The sequence below is a fragment of the Silene latifolia genome, chromosome 10 (assembly GCF_048544455.1).
Source record: "Silene latifolia isolate original U9 population chromosome 10, ASM4854445v1, whole genome shotgun sequence".
In the NCBI taxonomy this organism is placed as follows: Eukaryota; Viridiplantae; Streptophyta; class Magnoliopsida; order Caryophyllales; family Caryophyllaceae; genus Silene; species Silene latifolia.
In genome coordinates, this window is record NC_133535.1 from 9,972,040 (window position 1) to 9,993,123 (window position 21,084).

A 21,084-nucleotide genomic window follows, 5' to 3' on the forward strand; every position below is an offset into this window, starting at 1 on the left:
AGTTAGCATAGATTAAATTAATAATTAATAAAATAAAATACTACTCCGTAATATTTGTGCTTTATTGTAACAATAAGAATATAGTAACTTGCTTTAGAATTATAGCATGGTTAGAATTGCCTACAAACACATACTCCTTGCTTAAGGATTGGTACGTTCACATGCAAAGGCTATAAGATTAAGATTCTAACACAAAGCAAACACTAACAAATACGGGTAATCTGTAGTATTTAGTTTTAATGAATGATCACATACATACTGATACAGACACTATAAAGAGTTTCGAAAAGGTTGGTATGATCAGTATTTATGATTCTCAACTTCCTATTTTTTGTGTTAGTTTGGTTGATAAGGCCGAGGGACAATGGAATATACTCGCTTCTTTTAATGAATTCCATAAATTTGATTAAAATATATCTCACATATATTAAACAAATGTATAAAATTCATTTAAATGGAGCGAATAAACTATAAAAGTTGTATTAGTCTTACTAAATTATGCAGAAAGTTGATCAAATGATCAAATAATTATCTTTCTACCCTTTTATATGAATATATGATGGATAGTTACTATTTTATTCCTTATTTTTCATTAAGTTTTAATATTTGTTAGACGGACACTGAATAATGTTATGGAACCTTACAACTGGAAGAAATAAACAACATTTTAAATCATTAATAAGGAGTAACAAGTTATCTATTAGTCGTGGATCATTGTACTTTGAGGGGTTTGTACATTTATTAATTTGACATATAGATAAAACGACTTGCAGTTTTGAGGAGTTTACATTGTATAATGAGGTGATGACAATTGTTGAGCTAAGTATTTGGGTGATAAGCAAAGCATTCAATGACAATTTAATTCATTTACTATAACTATATGGTGTTTTGCGGATAACTAACTTAATTTACAAATTACTAAATTATATTCCATTAAAAAATCTATCTATAAATTTGAAAAGTTAAAACTTAAAGGATAAAACTTTAAAATAATTTGTAATTATCCTCTTATTCTAACAAATTGTAATTCTTATTCCTAGAATCCTTACGTAAACGTACTTCTTAATCTTATATAAAATTAATAAGATAATTTTTTGAAAAGAAAGAAACTTTATTGAAAGGTGTTCAAATTAATAAGATACGAAGATTTATACGGAGTACCTTATTTGAGTGATTGAAATACAACTTTTACGTATAATTCAAAATGATATTAAAAGTCTAAACAATTAAAGGAAGGACAAATTTGAAACCCGTGCAACGCACGGGCACAAAATCTAGTAAGTATTATTGTGGGGTAAGTTGATTAAAATAAGTATTGTTGTGAGATAAGGTGGGGTATTGTTGTGGGGTAAAGTGATTAAAATAAGTATAAAACTTTTCTAAATAAGGAAATAGGGAAGGAATTGTGAATAGATGAAAAAGGAAAGAGGAAAATTTATGTAGAATAGGAGGGAGTAGTTCACTACCTAAATTTAAAAAATGATAAAATCTCTTTTTCTTAATTACTTGAATTTTTATATATTCTGAAGTAAATGATACAGTATTTGATTGAAACTTTAAATCTAAGTTTATAAATGTAGTTTGGATATTATGCTTAGGTTAGATATAGCAACATCGCACCGATGATAATGCGTTATGTTTGGTCCAGACTCCAGACCAACAAATACCCATTTATGGCCAAAGGAATGCAATAGTGAATACACGATATGATGACAAATTGACAAATATTAAGACGCTGAAATAAGTGATGGACTGACTGATTAAGTGATTCACAAATTCTACAAAGAGATCGAAATTCAGCAAGTAAACACCTAAAGTGCAAGAAGCTTATCAAATTTTTTTCATCCTTTCTCAGGTGTGATTAATTATTCTTCTCTCTTTATCTTCTCTCTAAAAAAAAACTCTTTCTAAAAACCCTAGCCTCCATCAATTATACGGGGCTCCCATCGATCATCAATCGATGGTAAGCCCCAAAATTGCTTTATTTTTCAATCAATAGTTTGCAATCTATTTTCCTTTATGTTTTTGTTTAATTTCCGCTTTCGTTTTTGTTTCGTCTCTCTTTCTGAGGGCTCCGTCCCCGTCTATCGGTGGTGTCCTTCTCTCAGTTTGAGAGCTTTCGTTTTCTGGTTCGTTTGCGCTTTTCTAATAAGTCGTGAGAAGATCAGCGTTGTTATAGATCGTTATATGGTTTTACATATTTTGTCCGATTCATGGCTACAATCAATCACGTCAGAAGAAATGGATACTCGTCAAGGAAGATTCGGAGACCCTCTTATGGATGAAAGCCTTTTGCGGCGAATCGATGATAGAGACTCTGTTGCAGTGTTTCATTCTTTGAACAAGAATTTATTTTCTATGGTTGTAATCGATTTGTATCCGATTGAGCTTGGCATATGTTGTAGATGTCGTATGACTTTTTATTAATGATAATGATCTTTTCTCAAAAAAAAAAAAAAAGTGCAAGAAGCTTATAATGCAAGGAGAGAAAATAACTTTCTATATTATTTCGACATTTCACTTTGACAACATGTCACATGAGGTTTTAGCACGATATAACACTTGAACAAAAGAACGGAATATCTTCGCAATATGGACATGTCTCAGACTTGAAAAAATGATTAGCTTGAATTTAGCTTTGGAGTCTGCATTACATTCCCGCTTTCAACAGAATTGAAATTTGCCCGAAAAGCAACCTTATACGCAGGCGTGCATAGCAATAGGCAAAGACGATGAGGGATTACGCAATAACAATGAATTATGAATGTAGCACAGAGCCTCTAGTTCTACTGCTAGGTGTAGAATTATTACAAAAAGACATGGAAGAGTCAAGTCTTTGTAAAGTACAATACGACGAACATATAGAGTTAAACTGTTAGCTAGAGTGACAGTGAACCCTCTCTTTTTCTCAAACAGTCTCCCTACATTATTGACTGTACAGGAAACCCACTGAAATTCCACATTATTGCTCAACGATTCTTTTTTCAGTAAAGCTATCATAGAAAAAACACAAATATAACCCCAGAAAATTCATCTACGTTAATGAAAACTTCTGATGTAACTGATGAGTTTACCGTGATAGATGGTGTAGACGTGTAGTTTTGGTTCAATTAGTGTCGCTTAGAATCGGAATATATGAGAAGGAAGACAAGCCATGACATGTGAGGTTCATAGAACAAACGTCAACCAAAATGTCGTAGTTGCATAGAAAACAAGATTAAGCTAGTCTTTTAATGTCATCTTTGTTCAAAATTAATCATATTTCAAAATAAAACTGAAAAATGGCTTACAGAGATTCGTACCTGCGCCGCTGCACTGTGCACAGAGTGACGGACCAGTGTGGTATCGAACATTAAAAACAATAGAAAAACAAAAGAATTCGAGGTGCTTGTCAACAGTTGATCAAGTCATTTAACACAACTGCTTTACATAAACACTCTTTCCAGAGTAATTGCGGCAGTGATATGATGTCAATTCTTCCGGAAAAAGAGCAAACATAATCTTGCCACGGGAAAGTACCCTCGGGAAGGAGCTCCTTGATCGCATCCCTGGTAGCATCTTCAGCTTGGTCCCTGTACCGGGCACACATGTCAGGGATGATGACAGTTTTTAGCATCTCAATATCCTTCTCCCTCTGAGCAAGGATAGCCTTTGTGCTCTTGTGCTCCTTCGCCTCGGCGCCATGCAGGGCCTTCCATCTCTCCTTCTTCTCAACCATGGCCTTATAGCCGCCCTCAAATTTGTCTTTCTCCTCCCGCAGCTTAGCGGCGTCAGCCAACGCAGACTCAACCTTAGCCCTCTCGGCCAGGACCACCTTCTCAGCGTCCTCCTTAAGCTTTCGCTCAGCGAGGAAGTCCTTCATGGTGGCCAGGAAGTCCTTCTTCGTTCTCTCGGCCTCCTTCTTAGCAGCGGCAAGCTCAAGCCTAAGCCGTTCAAGCGTAGGGGCATATTGAGCCACGAGCTTTTCTTGCTCGATAAGGTGAGTGCCGGCAACTTCAGCCCGCTTCACCAGCCTTTTGGCCAACTTCACGCCGTCGGCCCTGATCTGAACAAAGGAAGCCTTCTGGGATGAGTCGTCGGCGGAGGCATTTTTGTCGCCCGTTTGCACAGGCTGCTTCTCCAATTGCCGTTCGGTGAGAACAACAGCTGGCGACGGCTGATCTACAAAAAACCCAGACAAGGCGTCCATGTCAACATTCATCGACATATCAGAAAGCCTGTCATCAGGAATGCACAAGGAACCTGCTAAATCCGAGCCATGGGTTAGATCCGTACCAGACCTAGCCTTCTTGGATAGAGGGTCGGCTGACCCTTTCTCTTTCCCGGCCTCGGTAACAGCAGCAGCAGGCGCTGTTTCTTTCCTCTTTTTTGAAGGAGGAGGACCCTCCAGAACGGTGAGGTCCTCGTCGACATTGACGACCTCCTTGTCTTGTTGGACTATGGGGGCTGGAGTTGACGTCGTAGCCGCCGTAGACGTTGCTTTTGGTCTCCGGCGCGGCACGTTACCGCCAATCTCTGCCTGAGCCGCCCCAACGTCCATTGCCTTCAATGCCTGCTCCATCAGTTCGTGCGGGGCCAGCCTACGATCACGCGACGCGGCCTTAGGATGCAGCTCAACGACTCTCCTGTCCTGGTCAAGTCCTAGCCTTTTTACGATGGAGACAGAGAGATCCTGACCAAAGCGATCTGCAAGAAACAAAGCAAGAGTTAAGCGAAAGAAGTAAACCGGGGCTAAAACATCGAAGCATAAAAGCAAAAGTGGGCCTCACACCGACCCTACTCACCCTGGCCGAGGGCCGGTATGAGGCCGACGTGACAAAGCGGCTCGTCTTGAAGGACGATCTGCGTCGGGGGCATCCATTCCTTCGGCGTGCCATCCTTCTCGGCCGCGAACATGCTCATCGCCCGCTCTTCGTCGTCTTTAAGATAGACCTTCTTGGCGTCCATCTTAATCTTATTACGGGAGACATATCTTTCATGCTCCCCCTGACTCTCACACCGCAAATTGACGCGGCGCTGGAAGGACCGTGGCAGTGGATAGTCCTCCGGCACCTCGACATATACCCACCGCCCCTTCCTGTCCTTGCAAGATGTCAGCTTAGAGACGGTCACGTAACCCGGCTCTGTCTGCACGCTGTACCACCCGCTGGCGCCCTGGGTAGACTGCCGAAGATGGTGGAGCCGGCGGAAGAGGTTCACCGTCGGGGTCTCCCCCTTAAAGAGACATAACCACACGAAGCCAATAATCGTCCTAATGGCCAATGGATGCAGTTGAGTCACGGCGACGTTCATGGCCTTGATTATGGCCGCGACGTGTGGATGAAGAGGAAAACGGAGCTCATACTCCAGATGCCTGATGTAGACGCCTATGCAGCCTTCGGAAGGGCAACAGACAGCCTGATCACCCGCGGGGACAATAATTCTATACCCCCTTCCGAAGTTATAGTGGTCTTCGAAAAGTTCAGGCCCGGCGACACGAGCGAACTTGCTCGTCCAAACGGCACCAGGCTTTATCGAGCAGGCTTCGCCGTGCCACAACAAATGCGGCCTCTCCGAATCATATTGCGTCCTCTCCTCCTCATCATCATCAAAACCTTCGAGATATTTCTCGTCGATTTCGGGAGAAGACGACTTGCGACCCCCGAACCCCACCGGGGTGACAACCAGTGGCTCCTGCTCATCGGGATGCGACGGTTCGCCCCCCGGGAACGAGGTACTAGGCGGAACATCAGAAGCAGACATGATGGTATAGAATACTTAACAAATAAAAGTTGGGGAAGAAATTTGGTGTTTACCTTGAGAGAAAGTGTTACGCCGAGTAACGCTTCGAAAGTTAGAGAGAAGAAAACTCTTCGAAAAAACTAGAGAGAAGAAATTTTTTGAAAAAGAAAGAAGTTTGCGGAAATTCGAGGGGCACACTGCTCTATTTATAGAGCAAAGCCCATTCAGTGGACCAATCAGAGCAAAGCCCATGAAGCGTCCACCAATCAACACCAGGCCACGTGTCAAGCATGCAGCCACAGAATGTCAATCGACATACAATGACCTTTCTTCTTCGACACGCTCCTTGGTATCTACTTGCCGACGGCCAGCTGATCAACCAAGCTTAGCAGCACCGGCCAGGGGCAATCAAAGCACACGACACTCCCAACCTTGGTCTCGGCCAGCGCCATTTCCTTTTCCACATTCGATGTCCATTACACAACCATGTGGAGGGGGGATATGGTACGGCCTGAACATGACCAAGCCGAGGAAGAAGTTCTACATAGGCAGAATACGCTAAACACGCATCGAAGGTCCATACCACGGCATAGACTACGCTGGGGGCAAATTGATGGGGCATATTCTGCACCCGCTGACCGAGTCAACATATTGACCAAGGTCAAAGCCAAAAGACAACAAGTCAAAGGAAAAACATCCTAACCGACAAAGCCTGTCGGCTTGTCACTTGGGTCTCGGCTCGGCAACTAGCCGGCCGAGAGGCATATCTAGTGTACTCACATCCAGTCCCCTCGGCATGGAGTCAACCAGGCCTGCCGACCTGCCATGGGTCCCTCGGCCGAGGGTAAGACAGTCTTTCCGCCTGCTACGCCACTTGGCCACTACGTGACAAAAGGTGAAAGTCTATAAATACTCCACATCTCTCATTGAGAAACACAACTAAACTATCTGATAATCGAATAATCTGGTATAAACTCCCTTATCTCTCTACAATATACTTTGCCAAGTTAACATACAACTTATCTCTCTAAGTTCACTGACTTGAGCGTCGGAGTGAGTACGCTCGGCCCCAAGCCGAGCCCTCAGTTTGTTCATCTTTACAGGAGAGAGTGAAAGGAAGAGACGAGCAACGACATCATACCACAAGCTCAATTGGTCATAATCCTGCTCCGGAATTACACCCGGAACACTTTCAACTATTCAAAGAGGGTTAAATTACAAATAATTCATTTTAACATCGAATATTTTGAAGTAACTCGGCTTTATAAAAAAAATTCAAATCACTCTTTTTTAAGACATGTTTATTTACAAATAACTGAAGTGAATCATTCTTTTTAGTTTTTCATCCAGAAGATATTATTGAATTTCTATTTTTACCCTTCTAGTTCATTACCTATTTTTTATCAAAAAAAAAAGATAAAATTTCTCTTTTCCTTGCTTACTTGAATTTTTATGTATTCTGAAGTAAATGATAGTATTTGGTTGAAACTTTCGGATTTTTGGTAAATAATCTTCAAAAATCTAAGTTTATAAATATAGTTTGGATATTATGCTTAAGTTATATATAGCACCGTCGCACCCAATGATAATGCGTTATGTTTGACTCCAGACCGACAAATAAGCCATGTCTTGGCACGATATGATGAATATAGTGAATACGCGATATGATGACAAATATTAAGACAGTGAAATAAGTGATGGACTGATTAAGTGATTATCTACGAAATTCAATAGAGTGGAACGAAAGAATAACTTTCTATATTACTTGGACATTTCACTTTGACGACATGTCACACAATGTCTTAGCACGATATAATACTTGAACAAAAGAACAGAATATCTTCACAATACGGACATGTCTCAGACTTGAAAAAATGATTAGCTTGAATTTAGCTTTGGAGTCTGCATTACATTCCCGCTTTCAACAGAATTGAAATTTGCACGAAAAGCAACCTTATACGCAGGCGTGCATAGCAATAGGCAAAGACAATGAGGGATTACGCAATAACAATGAATTAGTATGAATGTAGCACAGAGCCTCTAGTTCTACTGCTAGGTGTAGAATTATTACAAAAAGATATGGAAGAGTCAAGTCTTTGTAAAGTACTATTCTTTTTTCACATTATTGCTCAACTATTCCTTTTTCAGTAAAGCTATCATAGAAAAAACACAAATATAACCCCAGAAAATTCATCTACGTCAATGAGAACTTCTGATGTAACTGATGAGTTTACCGTGATAGATGGTGTAGACGTGTAGTTTTGGTTGAATTACCTGCATATGGAAATCAGAGAACAAAGCATCATTAAACCTCTTAATATATATAAGTACAATGGTTTCTAATTTCCATGATTAGTGTCCGAATGTCATGGCCTCATGGGTGATAATAGAGTAGCTAAGCGTAAACTAAATTCTTCTCACAATAAAATTAAAAAACAAAGAAAAACAATTGATCGGGAGATAGGCAGTATATTAATAGCTAGTGAAGAAGTTTTGATCAAGAGGCTAAAGTAGCTACGAGAAATAGGAGACGAAACTAGGGGCACATTTGGGATTTAACATGCATTGATTGAGCCAAGATAGTCCTTACATCGTGAAATTTGGGGCACATTGACCTCAAGTCAAGCTTTAACAAGCACGGCTGAGTGCTGACAGGCAAGTCTCATTTCGGATGTAACTTCTTGTCCTAAAGGGAAGCTGCCTGCTTCCTGTAAGGCAAAATAAGCTTGTCTTTACTTCAACAACTTCTGTAGTGTGTGGCCCAGAAACCAACTTTTTTTTTAAAAAAAAAAATACGGGCCAAAAATTTAGCGAAATAGTGTCGCTTAGAATCGGAATATATGAGAAGGAAGACACGCCATGACATGTGAGGTTCATAGAACAAACGTCAACCAAAATGGCGTAGTTGCATAGAAAACAAGATTAAGCTAGTCTTTTAATGTCATCTTTGTTCAAAATTAATCATATTTCAAAATAAAACTGAAAAATGGCATACAGAGATTCGTACCTGCGCCGCTGCACTGTGCACAGAGTGACGGACCAGTGTGGTATCGAACATTAAAAACAATAGAAAAACAAAAGAATTCAAGGTGCTTGTCAACAGTTGATTAAGTCATTAACAAAACTGCTTTACATAAACACTCTTTCCAGAGTAATTACGGCAGTGATGATGTCAAATTGTCAATTCTTCCAGAGCAAACATGATCTTTTAAGTGTCACTGGCCAAAGGAAAAAAAACTAGTAAATTTTAAACAAAAATAAAATTACTGACTAATGACTATCTTCCACAAATTTTCAGCTCATTCGGAATAAATGTGTCGAGGGTGATCTCCTGCAGAAGATGCCTGACAGGAAGCAGATCACACCTTAACAATTCATTATTGTAACTCATTGTTTCATATTTGTACATTGATATCGAGTTATCAAGGTTGTATTGCTGAACACGCAACACAAGATAAACTGATGTCACTATGTCAGAATAGTTTTGGACCTGACGACGGTCTAAGCAGTAATGTTCTCAGAAGATCTACGTACCAGTCAAGTTCCACTGAAAAGTTCACAGCCTTGAGCCAGTGTATGGAGAATTAGAGCACATGCGATATTAGATCTCTTATAATCACCCTCTCCATGCCTAAGGCATTTAGAAGCAAAAATAAACATATGAGAATCAAGCTAACGTGAAGAATAATTATCAGTGGTGTGCAAGCACTCTCAATCTCTCCACTTAATAATTCCAGCAACGCAGGGAAAAAGATCAAACATGTGTAATACAGTTTAGGATCGTGATTTTTGTTTACACGACAAACTATATATAATAAACTGCGAGTATTAAACAAGCCAGCCTGCTAGTCGTGTCCATAGAGAAAATGTCGTGCTTTGTTACGTGTCTTCCATTTTCCAGCTCCTTGAATTCCGATCATACATGGACCCAATATTGTAAAATACTTTCAAATTGACATAATTTTGCTGATTTTTTATTTTTAAACATTATCTTGAAAAAAGGTTCGGCAATGAGACCAAAGAATAAATCATGCAATAGTAATAATGGTTAAGTGTGTACCGTAGTAGATGGTGCAATTACCCTTGGCTAACTACGAGACGTAGGCCAGAGAATAAATCATCATTTAAATGCCTATATATATGAAAGAGTGATCAACTTCAAAAGCATCTCACACCAACTGCTGACAATTCTACAAAATGAAACCAATCCAAAATAAAAGTCCAAGTTTTATTTCTCCCCTGTGCAACAAACGAGCCTTTCTAATCATCTTTCTTTTTATTATGCAAAATATTACACTAAGTTTAGCACTACGTAGCATTGACCACCCAGGCAATGCGAGCGACCATGCCGCGCTGTTGGTCATCATGAGCCAACTAAAGGTTCCTTCAAACTGGGTTTTAAGCTCATGGAATGACTCTATTCACCACTGTTCTTGGGAGGGAGTCAAATGTGGGCGTAAACATAAACGAGTGACTTTACTAGATTTGAGTTCTAGAGGTTTGGCAGGAACCATATCTCCTTTCATAGGAAATCTAAGCTTCCTTAAGATCCTTAACCTTTACAATAATAGCCTATATGGAGAAATTCCCACTCAATTAGGTCATCTAATCAGGCTTCAACACCTAGGGATATTTAACAACACACTTGTAGGTGAAATTCCAGCCAACATATCTCGTTGTGTTAACCTCAGAGTGTTTGACTTAGGCAACAACAAGCTAGAGGGAAACCTCCCAACAGGACTAGGAGCATTGTCAAATTTAGAAGACCTTTATGTGTACAATAACTATCTTATCGGCCCTCTTTTTGACATCATACAAAATCTTACTTCTTTAGTATACGTATATGCTGAATACAACTCATTTACTGGAACTATCCCAAACAGCATTGGTAGGTTGCAAAATCTAACCATCCTTGGAGTTTCAGAAAATAAACTCACAGGCACACTTCCCACATCCCTTTTTAATCTCTCCTCCCTACAATATCTTGATTTTTGTGACAACCAACTACATGGCGAACTTCCAGCAGATGTTGGCGTCAATATTCCCCGTCTGACATGGTTCAACCTTGACGAAAACAACTTCACAGGATTAGTTCCAATCACGATCCAAAACCTAACAGCTCTTGAAATTATTGGACTCGGTTTTAATAATTTTATAGGAAATGTTCCTTTTTATTTTGGGAATTTTCATAAGCTAAATTATTTATCTCTAGGAGGGAACTTCCTAGAGGGTGACATTAATTTTATAGATACACTTGTTAACTGCAGCCAATTACGTACCCTCATTTTAGGACCGAATCATTTTTCAGGAATATTACCCAAATCTGTTGCCAATCTCTCCACCTCTTTGGAGCACCTCAATATCAAAGATACTCCGATAAGTGAAAAAATTCCAGAAGGTATTACCAATCTCAACAATCTTGAGCAATTATGGATGAACAACTGCAAATTAACGGGGTCTATCCCTCGAGATCTTGGGAAGCTCTACAAATTGGAACTACTTTCTCTGTACTCCAACAATTTAAAAGGTAAAATTCCCAATTCCATGGCCAATTTATCATACTTGAGTACGCTTTATTTACATAGCAACATCTTGGAAGGGAGTATACCTCCAAACCTTGGAACTTGCCAAAGCTTGTTGTACCTGGCTTTATCCGACAATGAACTCAATGGAACATTGGGAGATGAGCTATTTGAAGGATCTGCTTCATTTATTGAACTATATTTATCTTCTAATTATTTGGAAGGCTCCCTACCTTTGGAGATGGGTAAACAAAATAACCTAGTATTATTAGGACTAGATAACAATAAGTTTTCGGATATCATTCCAGATAGTCTTGGTGACTGTTCTGACCTTCAACACCTCTTCATGGATGGAAATTCTTTCCAAGGAAATATTCCGTCATCCTTCGCTTCTTTGGCTAGCCTCCAAGAAATTGACTTTTCTCGAAACAATTTATCTGGCCCAATTCCAGCCTTCTTCTCTAAATTTCCTATATTATATTATCTTAACTTATCTTATAACGACTTTGAGGGAAGTGTTCCAACGAACTCAGTATTTGCAAATGCAAGTGCGGTCTTTGTTGCTGGCAATAACAGACTTTGTGGAGGAATTAAACAGCTTCACTTACCAAAGTGCATTGAGAAGAAAAGAATAATGTCTCATGCCCTTAAATTGATAATCCCAATTGTTGGCGCACTATTTGGGATGGTGGCCATAGCATCAGGGCTGTATCTGGCATGTCTCAAAAAGAAAAAGTCACCTCTTTCATCAGATTCAATGATGGGGATTGTAACCATGAAAGTGTCGTACGACATGTTACTCAAGGCAACATCTGGTTTTTCTTCAGAGAATCTACTTGGGATGGGATCTTTTGGATCCGTGTTTAAGGGGATTTTGGATGGAAAATTGGTCGCAGTTAAAGTTCTCAACTTGCAACACCGCAGTGCATCTAAGAGCTTCATGGCAGAGTGTAACACATTAAGGAATGTTCGTCATCGGAATCTGGTAGGCGTTATAACAGCTTGTTCCAGCATTGACTTTCAGAGAAACGATTTTAAAGCACTGGTATATGAGTTCATGCCAAATGGGAGTCTAGATAGATGGTTACATGGATTCGAACGAAACATGAGCCTTGCTCAAAGGGTGGATGTTGCGATTGATGCTGCCCATGCACTCATCTATCTCCACCGTGAGTGTGAAACTCCAATAGTGCATTGCGACTTGAAACCGAGCAACATATTGCTTGACAGTGACATGGTCGCTCATGTTGGAGATTTTGGATTAGCAAGGTTTCTTACTCAACCTCGGCATCCGAATCAAAGTAGTACAATTGGAATCAAGGGCACTATAGGTTATGCTGCTCCAGGTAAGAATAGCGTGATTCCTATTTATAATTAGTCTGACAAAAATCATACTCACTTATGCGTCTAACCTTTTGCATTTGGTTTACATGTCAGAGTATGGGCTCGGAAGTGAGCCATCTAAAGAGGGTGATGTTTACAGCTATGGCATATTGCTACTTGAGCTAATGACAGGGAAGAGTCCGACAGACAGCATGTTTAGGGAAGGCTACAACCTTCATATGCATGCAGAAGCAGCATTACCTGACCAAGTCTTGCAAATTGTGGACCCATCGCTTGAAGAAGATAATCTCACCGAAGAAGCAGAAGACCCAAGGGCAATCCAAGATGAGCTTCAACGAAGAGTGGAATGCATTACTACTGTGATCAGTGTCGGAGTGGAATGCTCAAATCATTTGCCACAACAGCGAATGAAAATAGTTGACGCCAGAAGCAGGCTTGAATCAGCAAGAGACAACCTTCTCTGTGCTAGAAATAGGCGTAATCGTGCTGCAAGAGGTATATCATTAGACATATCATGAGTTTATTGTTAAAGAATGATTCTTTAAGTTTCAATTTGCTTAGAAGTTCTATGTATTAACATTATTTCTACTTGTAGCGCTGATGGTTACAGAGGCCTGACCATCAGAAAACAAGCATCCGCCAAATGAAGTCGCAAGAGAGAATTATTAGGACTTCAAATGTTTTAACAAATATGAACTACTGTAGTTGAATGTAAAATGCTTTTAAGTTCCTGTCAGTTTGCTGTAAACATGACTAATAAATTGTTATGTACTCTAGTACTCTACTACTTATCATCATGTAATTATGTTTGTGTTTTCACAAAGCTACCTTTCTAGCTGGTTTGCTTCATATTGTGACTGTTCAATTCCGTGGTTTGCTTCATATGTCAGACTACAACCTCGGAAGTTGTTATGTGCTTCATTACTTCATGTAATTATGTATTATGTTTTATCAAGGCTACCTGGTATCTTGTGTTACGAGCATAACATTCACATAGACTGTACAATTAATTCGACACGACATACACAAACAGGTGCTCTGAGAGGCTAATCTCAATTATGCAAATTGATGGCTAAGTTTTTTCAGTCCAATTTATATGCATGATAATAATCAGTATCAAATATGAACTGCAGGAACTAAGAACCAAAAATATAATTATACCTTTCTAAATTCTTCAATTTATTTGACCGTCACGACAAGTGAAATGCATAATTTTTGGTGATCACTGATCAGTGTCAGAGTGTCATGCTCCAACCATCTGTGACGCGGATAATGAAACCGACGCCAAAAGCAGGCTTGAATGAGCAAGAGACAACCTTCTGAATGCGAGAAAAAGGCGTAATCTTCCTGCAAGAGGAAGTATATCAGATATTTCCGAATTCCGAGTCACGAAATATTTACAGTTACGAAGTGATTACAAGTGAAGCTAACAAGTAACAATACACTAATTCTGCTTCTGACATTAACGATTACATACAGGAGCCTAAGATTGATGATCCGCAAACTCGACAATACTAAAATCTGGGTTTTGTTGATTAGGGTTTTGCTAATTCATTGCCATGATTAGAACAACATCTAATTAGATGCAATGGTATTTTACAGGCAAAAAGAATTTGAATAAAAAAAAAATACTTGAATTAGATAAGAAAAATTCTTATAGTATTCCAGAGACTTACATTTTGCCAATGTTTTCGGGAAGGTTACGTTCTCCATTGCTATCAATTTGTGATCTTATCATAGTCAAATGATATGAGCATGTAAATGAAAGTAAGAGACAGTTTGGGAGTCACAAGTTGTCAAGTTTCTTCTTACCCTGTATATGATCTATCATAGACCGATTACATGGGGATCCGGGAAGTGATAAATAAGCCTCATATGTTTGTCACTATGTTCAAATTAGCCCCATAACTTTTTAATATGTGCATATTAACCCCGCAGGTTTACCTTCTAGTGCAAATCAATTCTATTATAATTTTTTTGTATTGTTTAAATATGAAAATTGTATTAGCATAATTAATTAATGTTATACAATCACATATATTATTGCTAATTTCTTAAAAGTCAGTTTTACCCTCTACTAACAACTACACTAGCACATCCCCTCTGATCACCGCAATTACTATCTACAACAATTAAGTCGAATCGCAAGCCTGAGGTTAGTTCAAAATCACCATCAACGACCAAAAAAATTATCACACTTTACCTGTGACCACTCTTACCACGATCTCCTCCTAATCGAAACCGACCCAACAACATGTTGGAGTTAGTGTCCTCAACAATAGTGCGTTTACATAATAAATCTCATTAAAGGAATATCATCAGATATTTAAATAATTTGATCCTCGTCAGTTGATTAACGTAAATCGATAACGGTTGGCTGACTAGAGTTTGACGTTATTGTCGTGAGACGGCGGTGATCAACTGACCCCTTTCGGTCACACCTAAAGGAACGAACCCCAATAGACAACTAATTAATTGTATGAGATACAATTTATTTAGTCCCTTGATTTATAGACTAAAAGGTTAGTCGATTATTTTTAGAGAGATTTCGAGTTGCGAACTCGAGGCATGACAGTTATTATTTAATTATGCGATAATTGAATAATAAATTTTGGGAGACGGGTTTTAGTTAATTAATTGTTAATTCACTAAAATTGTACTAATTGATTAATGTGATTAATATTAGTACGTAAATAATATGTGTAGCAGTACATGTATATTTATGGAGTGATTTAGACGAAATTAATTGGAAGCATTTAAACATGAAACGATGTTTAAATAAAATTTACACGTATTTGTGCGACAAATATAAGAACCAAAATGGACCCGTAAATGGGACATTGGACCGTGTAAATGAAGTTAGTGGATGATCATAATCATAATCATAATCATTTCACTTTTACTTGTTTTTCTTCCATAAGTTGTCATAACATCTTTGTGCATGTGACAAAAGATTGGACAAAAAATTGAAACAAGTCCACTCCTACACACTACCCCTCCCACCCGGTTTTCCTCTTGGCTTAAGACCAATTTTTGGTCATTTTTTTGCAAGCTAACTCATTCATGTGTTTTTGCATGTGAACAAAACTACTTATCTCTCTAAAATAATTATCATAACTTACTAAGATTGTTAGTATACAAAATTGATATTTACTAAGAGTGTTAGTAATATTACAAATATTATCAAGGGTAAGTTTTACAAATATCTAGTTAGTATTTGTAAGATTATTTGGGTTGAGTTCTTGGGTGCACATTGTTAGGAGATCTTCTCTTTGAAGATTTGTTAGGAGGATCATCCTTTTGTTATAAGCTCAAGACCAATCAAGGTAGGAGATCTTGATTGTGCCCATATTACCATAAAAATCTATGTAAGGAAATTGTTTTTCCTTAACTTTTATTTTTATGCTTTTATATTTGCATGCATGTTACATAGATCATTAAAATGATAAATTATGAGATAATTTAATTTTTATTAGAGAGTCTAATATGGATCTATGATCTTTCACAACATACACAATTCCTAAACTCCGATAACCCATAATTTACCCTCCCCCGTCAATGAAACCTTGGAAAAGGAGGTGGTGTTTCGTGTGGCGTGTCGGATTCAACGAGATGAGTGTTATGTGAGGGTGAGTGTTCTCATCTCCGAAATATATAGCCTCGACCTAGTGGTCGGATCCGGGTGGTGGTGGAGGCATGTCGGGTGGTTGTGGCGTAGTGGGGTCGTGGAGCCGTGGAGGGTTATATTATAGGTGTTGGTGTTGAAGGCATGTTGTGGTTGTAGACTTGTAGTACCTGTGTAGGAGCAACAGTAGAGCCGAGAAGAAAGTTGATTTGGGTCTTAATGATTAATGGTAATTAGTAAAGGGTGGGAAGGGTAGATTAGTCCAAATACCAATTTTTAATTAAATGGGAAAACCAAATGGATAAAAAAAAATAGAATAATTAAATACTATCAGCCAAATTAATTAAATGGGGGTAATTTGCATCAACAGTTAAAGGTATGGGGTTAATATGCACATGTTAAAAGTTATGAGGCTAATTTGCACGTGGTGGCAAACGTATGAGGCTTATTTGTCACTTCCCCGCATGTCGATCTAAAAAGAGTTAACCCCAAGACAAGGACCCGAACTTACGGATTTTTTTCCGTTAACGATCTATACTATATTTTTTTTTTACAGTTAAGGCACTCATTACTATTTGCCGTTAAGTCAATGCCTACTGCCGTTAAGTATAGTCATTAAGCCCGCAAGGGTGGAGTATAGTGGTTAAAACTTGGGTGAAATTCCCAGGAGATCCAGGTTCAAGCCTCCCCAAGAGCAAAATCTTGTGGAGCATTCTTGGCCTGAATCCATGCCTAATAGACTTCGAGCTGTCATCCCTCGGGTAATTTACCTGGTATACGTGGTTCGCAGGCTATCACGTACACCCATGGGTTTACTCAGTATGCACCGAAGATAGCGGTTGCGGGTGCTCTCGTTACCAAAAAAAAGGTATAGTCATTAATAAGTCCACTTCCATGTTATGTTCATGGTTCACAATTAAATATACAAATTCCAAATATCCTTAGCAGCCGGACAATCCCTCAATATGTGCAGAGAGTTTTCCAGAGGATGGTGACAAAGGTCGCAGCCAGAAGTGTGGGAAATAGATCTTAGAGTAGCTTTATGGGGGAGACGATCCCACAATACAAGCCAAAGGAAGAATTTGATTTTTGGCGGCGCTGGAACTTTCCACAACCAGCAGGGATCAACGATAAGAGGTGGAAAAGGACTGCCAGGAAGTAAAGACACGTAGGTAAGGGAGAGAGAGAGTGATTTTGTTGTTGAAAGATTTGAAGTGGCAAAATCATTCCTTGGGAAGGATGGAAGGGTTGTGGGCGGGTGTAGGAAAAACGAAGTCCAAAAAGTCAAGATCCCAGGTGCCATTCTTAATAATGGAATCGATAGTGGCGTCAATAGTGTTATGATGACAAGGACCCTCGATAAGACTACGAAGAGGGCCTAAGAGCGTCCAACTGTGGTGCCGTAGACTCAATGTTCCATCCCCAATGACCCAAGTGAGAGAGCCATTAAGGGTTGGCCACCCAAGCCCAATGTTCCTCCAAATATGTGAGCCTCAAAGAAAGGGTAAAGGTCTCGGTCCGTTAATAATGTATTTACTCCTTAAACCAAACATTTATTATTGCACACTGAAATATTATCCATACATAACTTAATAATAGTTGATGACAAAGACTCAAACTCGACCTAACCGAAACTCTGCAAATCCAAAATTGACTCGACCCAAACCAACCAGAGTAACCCGTTTCCTGAGAAGGAATAAACAAGATATTTAAGAGTCACCGGAAAAGGAAAGGACCGGTGAACTTTGGACAACAATAGGTAATGGCAATAATTGGCTAGAAATTCAAGATGTTAATTCAAATTGTTGATGATGATTAGTACGTCACATAAAATATTAAAATGTCATTACCTGTAAATGTCGATGATGATCAGTACCTGACAAATTCATTAATTCAAATTGTACAATGATCATCAATCATCATCAACAATTTCGCGTCATTTGAAATAAATGTCATCTACCTGTAGATGTTGATGATGACAAGTTCAATAATTCAAATAGTATAATGATCATCATCAAGAAGTTTATTATTTCGCAAAAAAAAAAAAAAAAAAAAAAAAAATGTGTCCTCCAGAGGATGCCGAACAGGAAGCAGCATAGCATCTTACATAGTTGTTTTGCTGACAACCACTGCCAAAGACAAATAGCTAAACATGTGAAACCAGAAAAACTGATAGCACGATTTAACACTTCAACACCATATTACGCAGAAGAATCAATCGTATCTTCACAATACAGTAGTATCTAAGACTTGATAGAATAATTAGCTTGCATTTAACTATAGCTTGTTGTTCGAAATTTTCAAAAGGTTCAACCCTTGCAAGCAGGCATAGCAAATAGGTAAAAGGCAAAAGGCGACATGGGACTACACAAGGGAGCAAGCACAACTCTGAATGCAGCACAGAACTCTTGTTTAACTGTTGGGTTTAGAATTATTACAGAAGAAAATAAAGAGTCAAAGTTTTTGTAAATTACAATAGGACGGACTCAAGGACTTAAATATCGACTCTACACAAGGACTTAAATATCGATTCAATGAACTCTTCCATTTTCTCAAGAGTAATTACATTATTGATTGTACTGTAAGCCACTCCACCAGCAATGCAGAACATGCTGAATGCGATCGAAAATTCCACATTCACATTGATAAAGCATTATTATTTAATTAAGTAGTCGTAGAAAATACAAATACAGAAATCAGAGTAGGAGTCGTCAAGTTTTGATTACACAAATATGGAAATCAGATTACGACAACCAGAAAATTTCACATTCAAATTCTTGTACTCCAACTTCTTGTCAAGCTCCAACAAGTACGGCTAACAGCCAAGAGTCCTCTGAAAAAAAAAAAAAAAAAAAAAAAAAAAAAAAAAAAAAAAAAACCACATTGACAATTATTACTAGAAAAATTATTGTGTCCTCCGAAAAAACCATACTTCTTACACAATTACATTTACGCATTTATAATATTCCCTATTTCATTTGATGCCTCCCGAAGGACACAATTTTTTTTCTTATTATTATTATGCATAGTGCATACTATTCTTTCCAAAAAGCAGCTCTTATTTCTGAGTTACACAACTCGTCGACTCACATTATAGTACCCTGCCTTGCATGCAAGTGAACTCCAAATTAAGTGGTCAGTATCTCTCAACCTATGTTACTCAAACTCGTATACTGTATCCGACAAAATACATATCTAATATCTGATACGGCTATTTTGTGCGAAATTTTCAATATTTTGGTCTAAAATGAAGTATCAAAGTGTCGTATCATATCCGACAAAATACGTATCAATACGGAATACGACAACTAACTGAAGTATCAGAGTAACATAGCTCTCAACCTAAGATTATTCTAACTTGGAATAATGTTTATGCAAAAGATAGGACATTGTAAGACGGTTTCCTATAATAGTATAACTTATTACTCCTAAGACAATTTTGCGTAAATATAATATAAACATGGATCTAACCAATAAATCAAGGTCCATATTAGTGAAAAAAGTAGTCATAAAATTGTATCCGTTTTTATGCTATGCCGTATAAAACCACCTTATTACTTAAGTAACCAAACTTATACGCAACAAACATGTAGGGAGTATTTATGAAAAGTTGAATGAAATGCTAACAATGGGAGAACATACATGGGGCCTCAAGTCAAGCTGCCTGCTTCCTAAGGCAAAATAATTGCTCGTCTTTACTTCCAAGATTTTCTGTCCCGTGTGGCTCAGAACCTAAATCGTTAACGAAATGGTGTCCCTTAGGATCGGAATTTATGAGAAGGAAGACACGCCACTTGACATGTCGGCCTGTCGGTTTCATAGAACAAACGGCAACCAAAATGGTGTGGTTGCATAAATAAAGCTAAATCCTTTTTATGCCAAGTTTGATTAATTAATCAGATTTCAAAATAAAAATGGAAAATTGCTTACAGAGATCCGGACCAAAGATACCATATATTATTCATCCCATCGGCCGTCGCAATCATTTGCATAAATTAAAAATCCACCTACAAAACAAGAAGCAATACAAAGCAATTGTATAGAGGAAACATAATCTGCCATTTGTTATATAAGAACGTTGATTTTAATTGCAAAATTCTTTTAAAATGTCTTTTGAGTAACATAATACATTTTCGAGTGTCGTTAGGGTCACCCAATTTTAACTAAGAGGATAAACTGTCTACAAAAATGGGGGGAGTGCAAATGCAAGGCAATATAGGAAAACAATAAGTCTTGCTTGTGACGGGTTATCCGTCACAAGCAAGAGACGGGGCGAATAGTAGCGTTTTTAGTGCAAACGGGTTTAGAGTTGATGGGTGTGTACTGTGCATTTCTTTATTGGAAATGACAACAATGACTCTTTTGTCATTAAAAAAACAATAAAAAAACTCTTGCCTTCCCAATGCGAGTTATTTACCACATTTTCAATTCACTTTTAGCTTAATCCTCTCAAATCTCCAGTCACACATTCATTTTCAACAAAAAAAAAATCTTTCCTTTCAAATTCTCTCTTTCTCTCACATATCAAACTTTTCCTAAAAAACAACCAAAATCTCAAACATTATCATAAATATTGGTAAGATGACAAAGAAATAAGCAGCAAAACGGGAACCAGTTAACAAATTTAATTTTTATGTTACGATGAAGATCTTGCTATGTTGTTTATTGTTGATTTTCTCATATAAACTTTTAACCTAAGATGTCATTTTAGTTGTTTATTGTTACTTTTTTTATGGTGATTATTTAGTTTTTAGATTCAATGTTTGAAATTAATTTTTTATGGTACTATGAAGATCTTGCTATGTTATTATGTTTTGTTTATTTTTTTTATCAAATTTTTAGTTCATTTTCCTTTGTAAGTTGCTTTATTAT

The 21,084-nt window shown here is 38.1% G+C and overlaps 2 protein-coding genes and 2 long non-coding RNA genes across 4 annotated transcripts in view; 3 read left to right on the top strand and 1 right to left on the bottom strand.

The window, feature by feature from the left end:
* LOC141605014 (uncharacterized) overlaps positions 1 to 13,509 on the top strand; it is a 37,959-nt gene extending 24,450 nt beyond the window's left edge. The window contains exon 3 of the mRNA XM_074423643.1: positions 13,183 to 13,509. Within this exon, the coding sequence (XP_074279744.1) occupies positions 13,183 to 13,205 (23 nt within the window). The 3' untranslated portion in view covers positions 13,206 to 13,509. The remainder of the gene's footprint in view (positions 1 to 13,182) is intronic.
* Positions 1 to 14,431, bottom strand: part of LOC141605034 (uncharacterized) — a 34,911-nt gene extending 20,480 nt beyond the window's left edge. The window contains exon 1 of the long non-coding RNA XR_012526269.1: positions 14,264 to 14,431. This is a non-coding gene — a long non-coding RNA (uncharacterized LOC141605034). The remainder of the gene's footprint in view (positions 1 to 14,263) is intronic.
* LOC141605036 (uncharacterized) overlaps positions 1 to 20,041 on the top strand; it is a 148,547-nt gene extending 128,506 nt beyond the window's left edge. The window contains exon 2 of the long non-coding RNA XR_012526271.1: positions 19,889 to 20,041. This is a non-coding gene — a long non-coding RNA (uncharacterized LOC141605036). The remainder of the gene's footprint in view (positions 1 to 19,888) is intronic.
* On the top strand, positions 8,445 to 13,105 carry LOC141606920 (uncharacterized). The gene is made up of 2 exons (XM_074426307.1): positions 8,445 to 12,589; positions 12,681 to 13,105. Exons 1-2 carry the CDS (start codon positions 9,919 to 9,921, stop codon positions 13,103 to 13,105), a joined length of 3,096 nt encoding a protein of 1,031 aa, XP_074282408.1. The 5' UTR covers positions 8,445 to 9,918.
* Positions 20,042 to 21,084: the final 1,043 nt, after the last annotated feature.

Coding starts and splice junctions, on each gene's coding strand:
- LOC141606920 (XM_074426307.1), top strand. CDS start 9,919: ATGAAACCAATCCAAAATAAAAGTCCAAGTTTTATTTCTCCCCTGTGC. Junction 12,590..12,680: donor TATAGGTTATGCTGCTCCAG/GTAAGAATAGCG, acceptor TTTACATGTCAG/AGTATGGGCTCGGAAGTGAG.